We start from the raw sequence: 20923 nt of genomic DNA on the forward strand, positions 1-20923 counted from the left end.
TTCCCATCTCCGGAGTTCGGATAGGTTGGTGTTAGAGGGAAGTATCCAGATAACCCGGACGGTGTAACACTGTGCCAAGATGTGCTGGCCGTGCACCAAGGCATGTTTAGCCACAGGGTGATCTTCATTACCAACAAACACTGTCTGCCTGTGTCCATTCATGTGAATGGACAGTTTGTTGCTGGTCATTCCCACATAGAATGCATCACAGTGCAGGCAGGTCAGTTGGTAGATCACGTGGGTGCTTTCACACGTGGCACTGCCTTTGATCGTGTACACCTTCCGGGTTACAGGACTGGAGTAGGTGGTGGTGGGAGGGTGCATGGGACAGGTTTTACACCGGGGGCGGTTACAAGGGTAGGAGCCAGAGGGTAGGGAAGGTGGTTTGGGGATTTCATAGGGATGAACTAAGAGGTTACGGAGGTTAGGTGGACGGTGGAAAGACACTCTTGGTGGAGTGGGGAGGATTTCATGGAGGATGGATCTCATTTCATGGCAGGATTTGAGGAAGTTGTATCCCCGCTGGAGAGCCACATTCAGAATCTGATCCAGTCCCGGAAAGTATCCTGTCACAAGAGGGGCACTTTTGTGGTTCTTCTGTGGGAGGTTCTGGGTTTGAGAGGATGAGGAAGTGGCTCTGGTTATTTGCTTCTGTACCAGGTCGGGAGGGTAGTTGCAGGATGCGAAAGCTGTTGTCAGGTTGTTGGTGTAATGCTTCAGGGATTCCGGACTGGAGCAGATTCGTTTGCCACGAAGACCTAGGCTGTAGGGAAGGGACCGTTTGATGTGGAATGGGTGGCAGCTGTCATAATGGAGGTACTGTTGCTTGTTGGTGGGTTTGATGTGGACGGACGTGTGAAGCTGGCCATTGGACAGGTGGAGGTCAACATCAAGGAAAGTGGCATGGGATTTGGAGTAGGACCAGGTGAATCTGATGGAACCAAAGGAGTTGAGGCTGGAGAGGAAATTCTGGAGTTCTTCTTCACTGTGAGTCCAGATCATGAAGATGTCATCAATAAATCTGTACCAAACTTTGGGTTGGCAGGCCTGGGTAACCAAGAAGGCTTCCTCTAAGCGACCCATGAATAGGTTGGCGTACGAAGGGGCCATCCTGGTACCCATGGCTGTTCCCTTTAATCGTTGGTATGCCTGGCCTTCAAAAGTGAAGAAGTTGTGGGTCAGGATGAAACTGGCTAAGGTAATGAGGAAAGAGGTTTTAGGTAGGGTGGCAGGTGATCGGGGTGAAAGGAAGTGCTCCATCGCAGCGAGGCCCTGGACGTGCGGGATATTTGTGTATAAGGAAGTGGCATCAATGGTTACAAGGATGGTTTCTGGGGGTAACGGATTGGGTAAGGATTCCAGGCGTTCGAGAAAGTGGTTGGTGTCTTTGATGAAGGATGGGAGACTGCATGTAATGGGTTGAAGGTGTTGATCTACGTAGGCAGAGATACGTTCTGTGGGGGCTTGGTAACCAGCTACAATGGGGCGGCCGGGATGATTGGGTTTGTGAATTTTAGGAAGAAGGTAGAAGGTAGGGGTGCGGGGTGTCGGTGGGGTCAGGAGGTTGATGGAGTCAGGTGAAAGGTTTTGTAGGGGGCCTAAGGTTCTGAGGATTCCTTGAAGCTCCGACTGGACATCAGGAATGGGATTACCTTGGCAAACTTTGTATGTGGATGTCCAGTCGGAGCTTCAAGGAATCCTCAGAACCTTAGGCCCCCTACAAAACCTTTCACCTGACTCCATCAACCTCCTGACCCCACCGACACCCCGCACCCCTACCTTCTACCTTCTTCCTAAAATTCACAAACCCAATCATCCCGGCCGCCCCATTGTAGCTGGTTACCAAGCCCCCACAGAACGTATCTCTGCCTACGTAGATCAACACCTTCAACCCATTACATGCAGTCTCCCATCCTTCATCAAAGACACCAACCACTTTCTCGAACGCCTGGAATCCTTACCCAATCCGTTACCCCCAGAAACCATCCTTGTAACCATTGATGCCACTTCCTTATACACAAATATCCCGCACGTCCAGGGCCTCGCTGCGATGGAGCACTTCCTTTCACCCCGATCACCTGCCACCCTACCTAAAACCTCTTTCCTCATTACCTTAGCCAGTTTCATCCTGACCCACAACTTCTTCACTTTTGAAGGCCAGGCATACCAACGATTAAAGGGAACAGCCATGGGTACCAGGATGGCCCCTTCGTACGCCAACCTATTCATGGGTCGCTTAGAGGAAGCCTTCTTGGTTACCCAGGCCTGCCAACCCAAAGTTTGGTACAGATTTATTGATGACATCTTCATGATCTGGACTCACAGTGAAGAAGAACTCCAGAATTTCCTCTCCAGCCTCAACTCCTTTGGTTCCATCAGATTCACCTGGTCCTACTCCAAATCCCATGCCACTTTCCTTGATGTTGACCTCCACCTGTCCAATGGCCAGCTTCACACGTCCGTCCACATCAAACCCACCAACAAGCAACAGTACCTCCATTATGACAGCTGCCACCCATTCCACATCAAACGGTCCCTTCCCTACAGCCTAGGTCTTCGTGGCAAACGAATCTGCTCCAGTCCGGAATCCCTGAAGCATTACACCAACAACCTGACAACAGCTTTCGCATCCTGCAACTACCCTCCCGACCTGGTACAGAAGCAAATAACCAGAGCCACTTCCTCATCCTCTCAAACCCAGAACCTCCCACAGAAGAACCACAAAAGTGCCCCTCTTGTGACAGGATACTTTCCGGGACTGGATCAGATTCTGAATGTGGCTCTCCAGCAGGGATACGACTTCCTCAAATCCTGCCCTGAAATGAGATCCATCCTCCATGAAATCCTCCCCACTCCACCAAGAGTGTCTTTCCGCCGTCCACCTAACCTCCGTAACCTCTTAGTTCATCCCTATGGAATCCCCAAACCACCTTCCCTACCCTCTGGCTCCTACCCTTGTAACCGCCCCCGGTGTAAAACCTGTCCTATGCACCCTCCCACCACCACCTACTCCAGTCCTGTAACCCGGATGGTGTACACGATCAAAGGCAGAGCCACGTGTGAAAGCACCCACGTGATCTACCAACTGACCTGCCTGCACTGTGATGCATTCTATGTGGGAATGACCAGCAACAAACTGTCCATTCGCATGAATGGACACAGGCAGACAGTGTTTGTTGGTAATGAGGATCACCCTGTAGCTAAACATGCCTTGGTGCACGGCCAGCACATCTTGGCACAGTGTTACACCATCCGGGTTATCTGGATACTTCCCTCTAACACCAACCTATCCGAACTCCGGAGATGGGAACTTGCTCTTCAATATATCCTCTCTTCCCGTTATCCACCAGGCCTCAATCTCCGCTAATTTCAAGTTGCCGCCACTCATACCTCACCAGTCATTCAACAACATCTTTGCCTCTGCACTTCTGCCTCGACTGACATCTCTGCCCAAACTCTTTGCTTTAAATACGTCTGCTTGTGTCTGTATATGTGTGGATGGATATGTGTGTGTGTGCGAGTGTATACCCGTCCTTTTTTCCCCCTAAGGTAAGTCTTTCCACTCCCGGAATTGGAATGACTCCTTACCCTCTCCCTTAAAACCCACATCCTTTCGTCTTTCCCTCTCCTTCCCTCTTTCCTGATGAGGCAACAGTTTGTTGCGAAAGCTTGAATTGTGTGTGTATGTTTGTGTTTGTTTGTGTGTCTGTCGACCTGCCAGCACTTTCATTTGGTAAGTCACATATATATGTGTGAGTGTGTGTGTGTGTGTGTGTGTGTGTGTGTGTGTGTGTGGATGGATATGTGTGTGTGTGTGTGTGTGTGTGCGAGTGTATACCCGTCCTATTTTCCCCCTAAGGTAAGTCTTTCCACTCCCGGGATTGGAATGACTCCTTACCCTCTCCCTTAAAACCCACTTCCTTTCGTCTTTCCCTCTCCTTCCCTCTTTCCTGATGAGGCAACAGTTTGTTGTGAAAGCTTGAATTTTGTGTGTATGTTTGTGTTTGTTTGTGTGTCTATCGATGTGCCAGCACTTTCGTTTGGTAAGTCACATCATCTTTGTTTTTATGGTTATAATAGAGGGAAACATTCCATGTAAGAAAAATATATCTAAAAACAAAGATGATGTGACTTACCAAATGAAAGTGCTGGCAGGTCGACAGACACGCAAACAAACACAAACATACACACACAATTCAAGCTTTCGCAACAAACTGTTGCCTCATCAGGAAAGAGGGAAGGAGAGGGAAAGACGAAAGGAAGTGGGTTTTAAGGGAGAGGGTAAGGAGTCATTCCAATCCCGGGAGCGGAGAGACTTACCTTAGGGGGAAAAAAGGACGGGTATACACTCGCACACACACACCTATCTCCATCCACACATATACAGACACAAGCAGACATATTTAAAGACCAATGTCTGCTTGTGTCTGTATATGTGTGGATGGAGATATGTGTGTGTGTGCGAGTGTATACCCGTCCTTTTTTCCCCCTAAGGTAAGTCTTTCCGCTCCCGGGATTGGAATGACTCCTTAGCCTCTCCCTTAAAACCCACTTCCTTTCGTCTTTCCCTCTCCTTCCCTCTTTCCTGATGAGGCAACAGTTTGTTGCGAAAGCTTGAATTGTGTGTGTATGTTTGTGTTTGTTTGTGTGTCTGTCGACCTGCCAGCACTTTCATTTGGTAAGTCACATCATCTTTGTTTTTAGATACATCTTTGTTTTTATTTATATATATATATATATATATATATATATATATATATATATATATATATATATATATATATATATATATATATATATATATATATAAGAGTCCAGGTAGGAGATGGAAGGCAAGACAAACTGATGGCACGCTAACATACATAGCCAAATAAGAAGCAAGTGCTTAAGAGTTAACGAAAGAACAAGAAAGTTTGATAACTAGTATTCAACAAGGAGTATGTACATCAGGAATAAATTTTAATAACAAGAGATGAAATGTTAATGTTATCCTAATTTATTCAGAAGAAAAACATTGACTAAATTCTTTTGTATTATCTAAATCTAGTAAATATAAGACAGTAAGTAGAAGCAAGATACATAATTACGAGTAGTTTGTGTACATAGTGATGTTATATATCTTATAAACAAGAGTAAGGGAGAAAAAAGTTAGAAGAGAGGAACTAAGATATTTAGACAGAGAGCAATCAGGTAATGTCAGCAGAAAGCAACAGATATGGGAGAAACATATCATTTACAGTGAGAAAAAATAGAAAAAGAGGCCAAGTAACTGTGTTTTCAGATGAAGTTATGATGGGTCATACCCAAATAGTGGAGAAGGTGTAGGAGAGGAAGAGGCTGGTGATCTGTAGGAGGAATGGTCTGTACCTTCATCAGGTGAATCCATGGGAGACATGACCTGTACCATTTATGTAAGCAGGAAGTAGGTATGGCTAAATGGACCCATAGAAGGGATGGTCTATAAATTGGGTCAAGTGAGTCCATGGAGGTATAAGGGTACTCTCACATGTATAATGGTGTAGAGGTTTGACACAATGACTAACCTTAGATGGAGTGTAAGCGAGTGAATACAAAGTATGAAGCTGTATGACTGGTTGTTACATTATGGAAATTTTCTCTGAACAAGTTGTATAATCAAGTAGACTTACCTGATACTAGAGACAAAAATGGTTGGAGCAGGAATGTTGCATGCTTGTTCACTAAAGCCTGTACTGAAATTTGACTCTAGAGACCAGACAAGCAACTCCTTAGATAATAATAATGTGAGAAAGTGTAAAAGGTATCTAACTGTGTAAATATACAAGAGTAAACAAGAAACCCTTGAGTATACTGGCATGAATGCAATATGTTGTTAAATAAATAAACATAAAAACCATAAGTAAGTTGCCATGATATACATTCATATATTAAAGTGATATCTTTGCTATGTAGAAAGGCTGATACACAAAGTAGATTAACACCGTTCAGCACAATTTACCTAAATTGAAACAATGAAGTAGAAAAGACTTGAATTTAAAAATAAAATTTGATTCCTGTTTAAAGAAGGAAATCATATCAAGTGTTTTAAAGTAATTTATTTGTTTATAGTTGTATGTTAATGAGATTTTTTGAGAAAGAGGTCCCAACATCTTTCCTAGAAGTGGGGGAATATAAAGCATTAACACGCAATTTAGGCAAAAAGCATTTCACACTCCTTGTGTAGTACAAGGAAAGATGATTGTGACAGAATAATGTTAAGAAGGGGGTAAGTTGTGGAACATATACTGTGTACAGGCGTTTCATTTCATATGTGCAGACATTAAATGGGAGGTGTGGCTGGAATGCCAGCCTGAGGTGCTGGAGTTAGTGGTCATGTGTGCATGAGGTGTGCTTGCTTGTTTGTGTGAATGGTATGTGTCTCTCTTTTACTGATGAAGGTTGTGGCCGAAAGCTTTATGTAAGTGTCTTTCAATTGTGCCTGTCTGTGACTTGATGTGTCTTCTTTATGGTAAGTAGCAATCTGCCTTTTCCTACATTACAGACAATAAATTGGGTACCACCAAAATGTGAGAATGACAAAAGATTCACTAACATTGAACACAAAGTATCCCTAAATGCTGTTAATTACTGGATTAGGATTGAATCCACGCCTTGCTGGATGAAAGAGTGCAAAACACTAATGGAGGTATGTAAGAAGATCAGCAATGATGAGACTATGGAACAACTGATAACTCATATGAATAAGGAGTGCAGAAGCACATGAAAAAAGGCAATGGAAAGTTTAGAGTTTATGCATTCCATCAAGAAGAGCTGGTGGATGCTTTGGAAATTAGGCAGTGCCACAGCTCCTGACATGCCATCTCTGGGCTTGAGTCCATCTGAAATCGTGGCTGTTCTGAAACAGACCTCCAAAATCCAACTAAATATAGCTGAAAGGATGAGATTTTCAAACACTTGAACAATATATTGCTCACATAATACAGCCAGTTTGGGAACTGTGAAAGAAGTGGAAGCAGAAGAGATTATCGAGGCCCTGAAACTAATGAAGACAGAAAAAGCAGCTGGGCCTGATGAGATACTACCAGGATTCTTCAAGGAACTGGGATTTTAGGAAGAAGGTGATTTGCCAAACGCTGCAGATGCATCAGATGGTGCACAGTCCCTAAGACATGGAAAGAAGCAAAAGTTATTGTGGTGCTCAAACCTAAAAAAAACAGAGACAACCCAAAGACGCTCAGACTGATATCCCTGATATATATCTCCTATAAATTAGTTGAAAGAATATTACTGACTAGATTAACTCTGTACATCAAAAGCAATCTTTCAACATACCAAGTGGGTTTTCAGATAGATGAAAAGTGCACTTGTAGCTAAAGTGAATATCCAACTGAAGCAGACAATGGTGATAATCTCTGAAACATTCAGGGCCTTTCCCACATGCCAGGCTTCCTGTTCTAGCAAACATAGAACTACCCAAAATTAGGTGATCACAGTTAGCCACAAGAGCATACAGGAAACCTTTAAACAACCCAGAACTTCCTATGCACCAAGACCTAGGACCTACAAACAGACTTACATCCAGGCCACTTTTATGTAAATTCAACAAAGAACTAGAAGGCTTTGGCTCAAAGATAGCTTTGAAAGAACTATGAGTTTTAAGTGAACAGAAGAACCAAAATTTGGTGGGATGGATTCAATATCCCAAAGAAATTGTCAACAACATTGAACCCTTTCAGAACAAGTGTTGGTATATGCAAAGAGCTGACGAACATATGATGATTATCAGATGGTCCTGAATGTGAGTGTGGTGAAATCCAATCAATGGACCATTTATTTGTGTGTGAATTGCAAGGCTGTGAGGGTGAACTGAAGGACATAAGCAAACACTGTAACTCGGCCATACAGTGGCTCAAGAATATTTGTGATGCAGCAGAATATAATGAGAACATATATAAGGAGTATCGTAATTCAGTATAGAGCTGTAAGAAATTTTAGTTAATATATTATGTGATGATTGCCTTTGTAAATCCTGACTGAGTAAATAAACATAGGGTGAAGCAGCTCAAATTTTAGGAAAATGCTGCTTGTTCACGCAAAGGCAAAGCATAATAATAGAAGTATACTAAGGGCAATGGTTTTCTGTTAAAACAATACCAGTCTTTGCAAATAATCTGTTATGCAAGAAGCAGAAATGATTCTCCAGTAATTTACAGCTGATATATTTCCTATACAGTTTTTGCCAAGAACAAAATAACATATGACTGTGTACCTCACATGACCATTCATAATTATATGAATGTATATTGGTATGATGTCTACACCCAGCTAGGAAAGAGTGATTTTAAATGGTGTGTATTTTTTTTTTTTTTTGCAGGTGGTCAATTATGGTGGATCCTCAAAGTCAAGGTAACAAATGGATCAAAAATGTTGAAAAGAAAAATGGTCTTGAAGTAGTAAAGTTCACAGATGCCACTTATGTGGGTACTATTGAAAACTGCATAATGTTTGGACGACCAGCACTTCTTGAAAACATTGGAGAAACTCTTGAACCACCCTTAGATCCTGTGCTCCTGAAAAGGATATATTTAAAGGGTCAGAGATTACCTAATATACTCTTAAATTTATCAAAACAATCTTTAAGATGCAACATTTTTTACTTATGATTAAAATCATTTTCATTTGTAAATAATCTACCATCTTAAATGTATATAATTTTTTCAATTGAAATATTTCTTCCAATGTTCCAGATGGATCACTCAAAATAATGCTCAGTAAGGAGGTTGAATATAATACAAAGTTCAGATTTTACATAACTACAAAGTTGCAAAAGCCGCGCTATTCATTCCATGACTACAACAAAATAACACTTGTGAACTTTTACCTCCCAATAGAGGGTCTACAGGAGCAGCTTCTAACAATAGTGGTGAAAAGTGAAAGGTTTGTTCATGACAATTAATTTTAATATGAACTTTTTTACAGGTTCTGTGCAGTTATATGCTGAAAATATTTAGAAATTTTATTATATTCTGTTTTGCAAGCACAGAATCATCATATAAATTTTTGTTGATCAGGTATTCAGTTACAAAGAAATCTCTCATTTGTCTGTACGTTTTTTAATGTTGTTTTTGTTGCTGTTATTGTGGCCTTCTATCAGAAATCTGGTTTCATTACTTGATGTAAATACTGAATAATTGATGCCAGCCTTTCTGCAACTTCTTCAAATACAGGCATTTGACTGTTTACAAAATTGACGTTGTATGATTTTTTTCTATACGAAATTGATTTTATATGATTTTTTCTATTGATGTCCATAGGAGTGAAATCTCACTTTGATGGTGAGCCACAGTTTTTATTTATTTTATTTTTATTTTTATTTCTTTTCATGTATAGTCATCAAATGACAGCTGTTGCAAATGTCACATTGTTTCAGAGGTACAGTACATATTGCATTTGTGTAAGAAGGTTTGATAAATAACATAATTAACTATAAAGCTTAATACATAATATATACAGCTTAGAATTATTTAAATGAACACAGACAGTTATTTACAAGAAAAGTTTTTAATGTTGCTTTAAATGGATCCCTAGGGATTATCTTATTGATTCTGGCAGTTTCTTGTAGCGTACCGTACCACTGATATATGCACTGTGGTAGGTTACTTTTTTTTTTTTTCTTTGTCTGAAGTAATTGTTCTTATCTGTTGTGTTGTGATTATGTACATCATAGCAATTGGGTATGTCATCCTGATGGCTTTCGAAACAGTGATAAATCTATATACAGGGTGGTAGGTGTGTAAGTGCAGATATTTTTATTGGTAACTGAGAACAATAAGATGTTCTTAGGTTAGTTAGTATCTCCAAGTACACATGGAAAGAACAATACTGAATTTCTCCTGGGCAGCAGGTCAGGTGGTGAAATGTGGATGTGTGGACACAAAATAGTTAGTGTATACTGATAGATATTGTCGTTTTAGTGGTGCAGTTACGACCATTCAGAATGCATCAAATAGTAAATTATGAGATGTGTTCACAGGAAGACTGTTAGACGTAGAGAAAAAGCAACTAATGCACTGAAGTGGGTGCATATTGAGGTATTAATGGTCAGAATATCTGCACTTACATCCCCAACATCTTACATAAGCAATGAGTATACAGTCAGATATTTATTTTTGATAATGGCATCATGACAGGTTTCCCTGTATCCCAGACCATATATCAGCCTAACAGCTCTATTTTGTAGCACCAATATTATGTTCAAGTGCACATCAGTGACACACACAACCACAGCTTTATCCCATAACTTATAAATGGGAAAATGCTCCCACAGTACATGGTTTTCAGTGTTTTATTACATACAGTTTTGACAGATGGCTGAGCAAATACAGTGTACTCATTATTTTCCTGAATACATTGTTAACATGGTTTTCCCACTGAAGACTGCCATCCAAGTGCAAATGAAGGAATTTACAGTCTTCATTGTCTGTATATGATATTCCATAAATATCTTACACATCTGTGGCATGAGTTGCTTGCTTTGAACTTCATGCAATTATGTGATACTATATTCACTTTTTGTCTGAAAAATGGCCGACAAAATTCAGGTGTATCTTGTACTCGAAATTAATATAAAACTGTCCAGTGTTTGATTTGAAATTCCCACCAGTCTTAAAAATGGTCATTTATTGAATACCACAGGAAACCTTGTATCTCGCAACATTGGATTCAACTGGCAGCAGCAGTGCACAGACGCAATGAACGTGAGTTTGCGTGATATTGAATCTCAGTTTGAAAAAATTTGTACTTGTCTCTATTACACTAGAGTCCTGCCTGGAAAAGTACAGTAAATAAGACATGCAAATTCTGCAAATGTTTGTCAGGGGTGTGACCTGATACAACTATGTCATCCAGATAATTTCAGAAACCAGAGACAGTGGCACACAACTACTGCAAGTAAGACTGAAAAACAGCAGGAGCCGAAGCACAACCAAACAGAAGCCAGCAAAACTTGAACAATCCAAGGTGGGTGTTGATAAAAAAATAGCGCTGCGACTGTTCAGCGAGCGGAATCTGAAAGTATGAGTCCCACAAGTCAATTGTTGAAAAGAATTTTCCCACACCAAGCTTATCAAAACTGTCTTCAGGACACAGTAAGGGAAACATAGCTACCACTGTCCAGGGATTTACTGGAGACTTAAAGTCAGCACAAATACGGAGACGACCATTTGGTTTCTTCACACACACTACAGACAAAGCCCGTGGCAAAGTAGAAACAGGTTCAATGACACCACTGTCTTGCAAATGCTTAAGTTATGCAGCTATGGCATCGCACAGTGCATGTGGTACTGGGCATGCACGTCAGAAAATAGGCAAGGCATTGTCTTTAATTACAACATGTGGTGCAAAGCCTGTGGCATAACCAAGACCATCAGGAAAGAGTTCAGCAAAATCATCGCATAATACGGCAACACTGTCTGCATGGTCACTAGCGTTGAAGCAAAGTACATTGTCCTGAATTGCGAGACCAAAATGTTCAAATGTGTCCATGCCAAAAATGTTCGTAGCATCACTAGAGTGGATCACATGGAAAGACACTGTATGGGTCGTTGCACCATACATAGCTAGCAAACTACATGCACCAAGCACTGAGATTTCCTGTCCAGTAAATGCAGTCAGTGTGGAATGTGAACTACAAAGTGGGGGAAAACCAAGCAAGTCATATATTTATTTGTTCAGTAAGGAAACTGATGCACCAGTGTCCAGCTGCATGCGAGCAGAACGTTCACAAATGTTAAAAGTCACAAAACGTTTTCTCGCATTGCGCTGAATGCGAGAGGAAGTGTCTGGCAAAACTTGATTCCCACAACAAGCTGTAGAAGCACGTGAAGCAGAAGGCTTTGAATAAATGGCGTTAACGTCCATAGGCTGATGTGAATCATGAGCACAGCAGTTTCTGTTGCAGTGATGCCCATGCGAGTCACACGAATGGGAGACAAGTTGTGAAGTAGAGTTTCTCTTACTGCACACAGCTTGCACATGTCCCTTCTTATTACAAAAATAATACTGTGCTTGACAGGATGGGCAACTGTCCCGTGGGTGGGCACAAAAGCAGTTCAGACATGATTTCCTATTCTTAGAGGCTGCCAGGATTGAAACTTGTTTACTTGCGTGCGAGTGGCATGGCGTGGCGTGCTGTGTTGGGACCAGGCAGGAGTGCAGTGTTGTGCCACACTAACAGTACAAACACCCAGGGTCACGTTGAATGTGGAAGTAGCCATGTCTAATGTATCTTGTCTGTCTAGCAAGTCCACAACTTCCTGCAAAGACGGGTTTTTAAATTTTAGGATTTGTTCGCGGATGCGGTGATCCACCACATTCTGCGCAATAGTGTCTTTAATCATGATATCCGCGTATGAGCTGCCACATGAGCAATTACAGTCACAATCAGATGTTAGTCCCTGAAGGTCCACTAACCATGATTTATTGGACTGAGTAGGGCCACGCCAGAGAATTTGTAGCATGCCACTACCACATTGACACTATCACAGAAGTGGAAATTCAAAGCATCAATCACATCGTCATAAGTTTTAGTTTCTGGGCAGGTGGTGGTAAACAATTTCACGAGCACATGGTATAACACAACCCCCTTGTTGGCAATGAAGAAGGCAAGCTGCCCTGTACCTGGTATGTTGTATGCTACGAAGTGTGCCTCAAGCTGGGCAATGTATTCTGGCCAGCGTTCAATGTCTGGATTGAAGGCACGAAATGGTGGCACCATCAGTGATTGCGTTCGACAGGCGATGGCATCAGAGGTGCCGCAGTAACTGCAGTTTGTAGTGTGACCAGTCCATTTATGTATACAAGCAGCTGCGTCATTTGCTGAGCCTGAAAACATACAAGATGGGCAGTGAAGCCTGTTCCTGTGATGAAGCCATGGCTTACACAAATGAAAGTCTTATAGCGAATGGGGGAAGCGTGCAGATACAGTCACACTGTCACACGGGGATATAACAAAAAAAACTAAAGCAGTACTGAGCAAAAAAACATAGGTAAGAGAGGAAAAAAAATGTTTAGTCCCTGCTCATCACCACTGTTTTGTATCCCACCTGGTAGGCAGCGTGTGCGTCTGCTCCTGTAAACTGAAGGGTAGGCCAAATGTAGGAAGCAAGTAGGAGCAGGTGATGTGAAAATCTCAGTACTTCAGTGTGAATTTAAATCACCTACAGGTATCAACACTAATAGCTACTAGTAGTTGGACAAACTATAATTGAAGTAACTGAAGTAACAAAGTCTGTAATGGCTAGCCCCCTATGAAGTAGAAACAATGTTGCTAGGTTGTCTCCTCAGAATCAAATGGGCTGAATCCAGAGTGGCTCTTGTAGAGCTACACAGCACCTGCTAGAGGGCACTGTCGTCGGTGTTGGTGTGGTATTGCCAACCTATCAGAGCGCACCTATGTTGTGGCATCGTAGCTGTCGATACCACATCCCATGTGTTGAAAAATATATTGTATCCTTCTCGTTGTCACCATAAAACAATAGAGAGGTATCATCAGCATAATTAATTATATGAGAATTATAAGGATTTATTGTATCATTTAGATACACAAGAAAAAAACACTGTCCCAATTTTGACCCCTGCATCACACTTGCATTACTGTTTCAGTCATAGACTCAATGTTGATTTTCCTTGCCCCATTATGATAATTTACATAAAGAGACAGAACTTCAAGAGATGTGTGTGTGTGTGTGTGTGTGTGTGTGTGTGGGTGTGTGTGTGTGGGTGGGCGTGTGTGTGTGTGTGTGTGTGTGTGTGTGTGTGGTATTGCATGCCCTCAGTTTTTGCAAGAGAAGTGCATGGCTCACCAGGTCCTTTTGTGACATCTAGAAATATGCTTACAGTATGCTTTCCTTGATCTAGATAGCTATAGACTTGGTGCAAAATTTCTGTTACAGCTGTTTTGGTGCTGTGATCTTTTTGAAATCCATGTTGAGTTTCTGCTAGGAGACTGTTTTTAGTAAAAAAGAAGGCCCTAAGCTGTGCCAGCATCACTGATTCAAAAATCTAACTAAATGTAGGAATCAGAGATAATTTCCTGTTGTCTGATGCTTCCTCCTATGATACTTTTTTATGTATTGTTCTGACAATACTCCTTTTTAATGCATTGGTGCTACCATTGATGAGATCTGTAATTGGTTTGATCACAACATTTGCACATTTTTTTTAATTGCTGTGCTAGATAAACCATCCCAACCACTTGAATGTTTGTTTTTTAGCCATCGAATAATTTTGCTTATCTTTTGTTCTTATACTCCTATAAATTCAAAACCTTTATCTGTTGTGTAGCATTGTATTGGGATGTTGAGTAGATCTGCATCTGAAATTATTATGCCAGTTGGGGAGATAAAATGTTTGTTAAGAATGTTAGCAACGATTTTTTGGTCTTGTATTAGTTAACATTCATGTCTGATATTTACTGCTTCCTCATTCGTGTGTTTATGGCATTTGTTAATGAGATTCTAGGAGGCATGGCTTACATTTACAGACTGTGTTGTTGCCCCACTGTGGACTTGTTTCCTAATGATTTAGAAGTTCTGATTTGAAACTTTGTTTAGTACTGATATATTTTTCTTTGGAAACATGCAGCCCAGATGATTTGTGCAGCATATAGAAATCATGGATATTCTCTCCAAGCTTGACTAATTTAGCTGGTGATTTGTAACTTAACTTTTTTCCCACTTATTGATAACTGTTTTTGTTTTAATTTGACAACAAGTGTTAAAATACTTCAACTGAATGGAGTAGAATTCATATCATTTATTGTTTGATCCTTTTAACTGGTAGACATTGTCACAATTTTCTCTAGCTAGTGTCTTTTTGAATCTGGTTATGATCATGGTGCTTCAGCTTCATTTCTGCTGAATTATTTTTGCAATTTCTTGAATATTCACATTTAAATAATCAATTGGCTGGAAATAATGATCAGGGAATTGGAATCCTACGTTACAGAACTTAATACAATCTTTATCAGATTTGCTAATTATTGAATAGTCTATCCTACTGGCAATTAAATCTATTATTCTGGTGTCTGAAGTTATCACATTCAATAAATTCAATAAATCCAATAATTTTAAATCGCTAATATTACAATAATTTGTGTCGATATTTAAATCACCCAGTATTGTGTGCTTTTTGCATCGGACTTGACAAGTTGTATTGTTGAGGAAATCATCCAACTCTCCATATGGTGGGCAATAGACACCTACAACTCTGTGTTTCACAGTGCTGTTCCTGAAGCCTTAATAATGTGTCACAGTCCCAGTTAATTCAAGCAGCCAAACTCTGCGGTACCGTTCAAGAAATAGCAGTTATTTTGCTTTATTATGTTGATTAACATAAAGAACTACCTTAGCTCCTACCTGATGCATGCAGTATATAATTACAAGGTAATAGATTCTAATTTAATGTATCTGGTTTCATCATGCTTTATGTCATGTTCTGTTACCACTAGAACATCTGGATTATATTCAGCCATGAAAGTCTGAAACGCGCAATTTATTTCTTAAATATTACATTATATCTATAAATGAATCCAATGTAATGGTCTTTTCTGTTCATTTTTGCACCATTTGTTACAGCAGGAAGATTTGTTTTCATTGAATACAGACAAAGTTTGAGTCTTAGTAACATTTGTATTAAAATATTTGTTTGGTGCAAGAGCAGCTTCTTTTAGTACATATATTTGTTGCTCTGCTGTAGACACTGGGGGCTCATTTTGTATGCACATGAGATATGTTTCGCCTTGCTTGGATTGTTTTTCTCTCTTGTAACTCACAATAAAAAATGCAGTAGCTCTTTACTGTTGCATATAGTATTCTTCTGATATGTGTGGTGATGTTGTTTTAGCTACTGGTTCTGATAACACTGTTGTTATTGGTGATGCTAATGCTTCTGCTGCTGTTCCTCTAGTCTGGGACACTTCACTATGCTTGATATGAATATGGTTTAAGCTTTGTGAAACTTCTGGAGCTTGTAAAAATTGTTCTTTAATTACCTCTGCTTTTTGGTCCAAACCAATTCATACTTTGCATCTTACTGATGACTATTTTTTTTTAATTCACTTAGTAACTAGCATCTGACTGATGACTTTGTTTGCAATTTGACTAAAACACTTAGTAAACTACATTTGTTTGCTACTTATCCTATTTCATATATTGTTCCTTGAAATACAATTACATATTTTATAGGCTGATAACTCATTTCCTTGTGTATTTAAACATCGTCCATGAACTGTGTGGAATATTCATTGGTTATGTCTATAACATCAACATTCAAGTCAGTACATATTCAGTGGTACACATGTTTGCAACACTAATTTCATGGTTCACACGTGCCCAGGATGGTAAATCATAACAATGCAGGACAGTCGCAATTAGTACATTTGTGTGGATAAAATTATTTAAACATTTCCTCATTTTTGTGCTAGCTTTGTATATTTTGTTTCCGTAGATGTCATTTGATCCTATACTTTTCCATTGGCACTGTATAAATTTCATGGGCATGAATATTACTTAAAACATTGATCCCTTTCTTTTTCTTCTTTTTTTTAACATTTTCTAAGTTCTTTCAGTTTCCAACTACAGAAAATCTTTTTTAATGGAGTTTCCTTGAGTGTGCAGATGCTCATGACATATAGGTGTGTGCGATTATTTTCAGAATTTTGATCACATTTCATGGTGAAGTATTTTCTTTACTTGATATAGTTGCAGTGAGCAACAGCATGTTTACTTTTTGGAATTTATTTACTAACTTTTTGACTTTCTCCAATACATTCTCTGAATCCACAACAGAAAGCACATGAAAAGAATGTTTATGACCAAAGTTTTATTGTGATTCTTCAGGCTTTCCTGGCAGATATGTTGTATATAGTCTTTACGGGTTTGCCGCCAGATCAAGTTGTGCAAATTCCACAATATTTCCTCGGAGCAACTGTTTGACATCTTCAGGTGGTTCAACCCTGCTGGTGGCTAGGTACGACCAAAGGTATCTGCAGATCAATGCTCTATTTCTAGAACAGCTCGTGAAGAATGTGGAGGTGAGGAAATCATGCATGCACAATCATTTGCAAATAGAAGGTGCCATACTCAAATGCCCTCTGCCAAAAATCGCAGAGCAGCTCTCCTGCACATTCACTGTATGCTGTATTTATTAACAGTGTGGCCAGATGTTACTCACTAAGATCTGTACTAGTCCAATGTTATGATAGGTCTGTGTCAAAAAATTTTGAATTTTGCGGCATCATTTCATACCAGCCAATGCAGGGTTCCAGGCTGTGGTCAGTTGAAATTCCACATCCCTGTTGATGAGATTATCAGCTGTATGGATATGTATTGCTTAATGATGCAATCCAAGAAAGATGATGCCAGGGATAAAACTTACTTCTTTTCATAAATCATGTGATGATGACCTGTATTCAGACAGTGTACTGCAATTGCCAACTTTTCCGGTTGACAAGGCGTGCATGACACTGATGTCCATCACAGCACTCTTGTATTGTGCAAAATATCTGGCCTGAAAATTCTTAGACTGCAATCGTTGGATCACTTAGTAAGTTTCAATATTGTGTCTTTATTTATAAAGGTGCCCTTGCAGGACTCTTTAGAGCTCATTAGCAACAAGTTTGGGGAGGGTATAGTAGTATTATTTAAAAATGTGCTTAATTCAACATACTTCTTATTTCATGACCAATATTTTGAACAAGAGGATGGTGTTTCCATGGGATGGCCTCTGTCTCCTGTGGTGGCCAATTATTTTATGGAGAACTTTGAAGAAAAAGCACTACAGTCAGTCACTCTCAAACCTCTTGTTTTCTGCGGTATGTGGATGATACATTTGTGGTATGGCCACATGGACTTGATATTCTACCTACATTTCTTCAGCATCTGAATTCACTCCATCCAAATATTAACTTCACAATGGAAATGGAAAAATATGGTATTTTACGTTTTCTTCGTGTTTTGGCATGAATGAAAGCAGATGGAACCTTGGGACGCAGTGTCTTCTGAAAGAGAGTGCATACAGATCTATATCTGCAGGCCACAAGCTGCTATCATCCTGCACAATGCATAGGACATTAAGTATGTTAGTTCATAGAGCATATGTGGTACCTGATGCTGAAAGCCTGTTGAGTGAAACACATTTGAAGACAGTGATCCGACAAAATGGTTATTCTGAGAGACACATCTGTAATGCATTCAGGACCAAGCGAGTTCAATCTATGGAGCAGAATGAAGATACAAAGACACTCACCATTGTGGCCTTTTTGCCATATTTTGGTGCCACATCATCAAGAATCTGAAGAGTCCTCAAAAGATATCGGATTAAGTATGTGTTTCAACCACCTGAAAAACTGAGAAACTTGTTGGGTTCAATTAAGGATTATCTCGGTCTGAGGAAATGTGGTGTGTACAAGATTCCTTGTCAGTGTGGGACAGTGTATATAGGCCAGACATGTCACACAGTAGAAGAATACTGCAATGAACATTAGCATCATACACGCCTTCGCCAACCGGAAAGTCAGCAATTGTGGAACACTGTCTGAATGTAGGACATTGCATGATTTATGAAAAAATGGAAGTTTTATCCCTGGCATCATCTTTCTGGGATTGCATAATTAAGGAAGCAATACATATATGTACAGCCATTAATCTCATGAACAGGGATGTGGGATTTCAACTGTGTGCAGCCAGGAACCCTGGATCGGCTGCTATTAAATCACAATGCAAAAATCAAAATTTTTTGACACAGACCCAACACAGCATTGGCCTAGTATGGTTTTTAGTGAGTAACTTTTAGCCACACTGTTAAGAAACACAGCATACAGTGCACACACAGGAGAGCCGCTCTGCGATTTTCGGCAGAGGGCCTTAGAGTATGGCATCTTCTATCTGCAAATCACAGTGCACGTGTGATTTCCGCACCTGTGTGTTCTTCTCACGCGTGTTCTAGAAACAGGGAGTTTATGTGCAGATAGCATCAGTTGTACCTAGCCACCATCAAGGCTGAAACATCTGAAAATGTCGGACAGTTGCTCCAAGGAAATATTGTAGAATTTGCACAACAAGATCTGGCAGAAAACTAGTGAAGACTGTTTACAATGTTTCAGTGTTTTTATTTTTTTCTGAGTACAGTTTCCTTTCAACTATTTTTCTCTTCCCTGAGACTGTATACCAGCGTCTCTGTGTAGTGCCCCTGTAGTTAAACAATTCTAACAATTTTCATTGACTAACCTAGAGATTCAACCTATTTCTGTTTATCCTGTCTGTATCACTGTAATTCAAACTGATCAACTCAATAATAATGATTACTCTGACACCAAAAGCTTACACTTAACAGGAAACTCTTTATTCAATGAAGGAAGGAGGCTGATTGAATTGTACCCAGAGTGAGAGTATAGAACATAAAAAAGCATGGAACATAAAAGACACAGAAACAAACATTGAACATGGAGAAGGCTCAAGCACATGCAAAAGAACCAGTCCCCCTGGTAGCCAGGCACAGAACTCTTTGACAGCTGTGATTCACTTATTACATGCAAAAACACAGCACCTCTGGTGGCTGGTGTGGAATTACGTTGACGGCCACGATTCAGCTGTTATACCATGAGACACTACATGTACATGGACAATACACTTCACTTCTCAGCTCTGTTGCATATCAGCTGTCATTCTGGGCACTATATCAGCTCCCTCAGTATTCAGGAAATGAACGGGAAAGTGGATACAACATCTGGAGGTGGTTCTCTGTGTTGGTGGACTTTCTACAGGCATCTGTGGTGATGGTGGTTCTTGTGGCTGGGTGTCTTGTTGAGGCTGGTTCTGTTGCCTCCATTGGATAGCAAATGGTGCTGCGTCTTGAAAAATATATACAGGCTTGATTCTGTTCAGAGAAATGGTTTCTGAGTAGCTGTTCACCAGTATGTCCATCAGGTATGTAGTTCTCCATAATACACCAATGTACATAGGTCATAATGGTGGTTTTATGCCTTGAGTGTGGAGCTTGACATGTGAGCAGTGATCCATTTCTTGATGTACATAACAAAGCGGTATGCCATGATATAATGGTTCTGTGCGACATGGTACTGCAGGTGACATAACAAATTCAGCTGGTCTTGTGAGGAAGTTTGCAGTGTATCAGCATTGATGAATTCCCCAGGCAGATGTAATATCTGTCTGTAGACTAATTCCACAACTAAAGAATCAATGCTGGCTTATAAGTTGTTTGTAGGCCAAGCAGAACCACTGGAAGAGCTGAAGACCATGTGTTTTCATGGCACATGAGTGCCGCCTTGGAGGAACGATGCCATTGTTTGACAATGCCATTGCTAGCGGAATGGTAACTGGTGGTCTCATGGTGGACATACCCAGAAAACTTGGAAAACTGCACAAACAGATCCAACTGAAACTGCCATCCACATTCAGTATTGATATGTTGAGGCAACCCACACCTTGCTAACCACCCTGATGCAAAAGTGGAGGTTAACATTTTGGCAGCAATATTATTAATTGGCATTGCCTCTGGCCAGCAGGTAAGATGATAAATCATTGCGAAAAGGTCGTGTTGACTGTTTGATGGAGAAAGCAGTCCCACAACATCTTGATGTACATGGTTGAAACATACAGCTTTATCTGGGAATTCACCAACTGGGGCATATACATGGTGAGACACTTTACACCTTTGGCACTGCAAACATGCCATCATCCTTTCTTGACAGTGCTTTTCCATGTCTGGCCACACAAAACATTGAAAGTCAGAAAGTGGGACATACTCCTGGATGGCACAGGTTATGGATGCTATGGAAAGCTTGTCTTCTGACCGCTGATGGAAGAACCAGGCAAGGTCTTCCATGAGAGGCATCACAGTGGAGCTTGACACCTTCTCCCAGAAT

General features: G+C 40.5%; 1 protein-coding gene across 1 annotated transcript in view; it reads left to right on the forward strand.

The window, feature by feature from the left end:
* The window catches only part of LOC126482097 (dynein axonemal heavy chain 7-like), a 482833-nt gene that overhangs the window by 211439 nt on the left and 250471 nt on the right, over positions 1 to 20923 (forward strand). Inside the window, exons 11-12 of the mRNA XM_050106073.1 lie at positions 8354 to 8571; positions 8727 to 8916. Of these exons, the coding sequence (XP_049962030.1) occupies positions 8354 to 8571; positions 8727 to 8916 (408 nt within the window). The remainder of the gene's footprint in view (positions 1 to 8353; positions 8572 to 8726; positions 8917 to 20923) is intronic.

This window comes from Schistocerca serialis, chromosome 5 (assembly GCF_023864345.2).
Source record: "Schistocerca serialis cubense isolate TAMUIC-IGC-003099 chromosome 5, iqSchSeri2.2, whole genome shotgun sequence".
NCBI classification, from domain to species: domain Eukaryota; kingdom Metazoa; phylum Arthropoda; class Insecta; order Orthoptera; family Acrididae; genus Schistocerca; species Schistocerca serialis.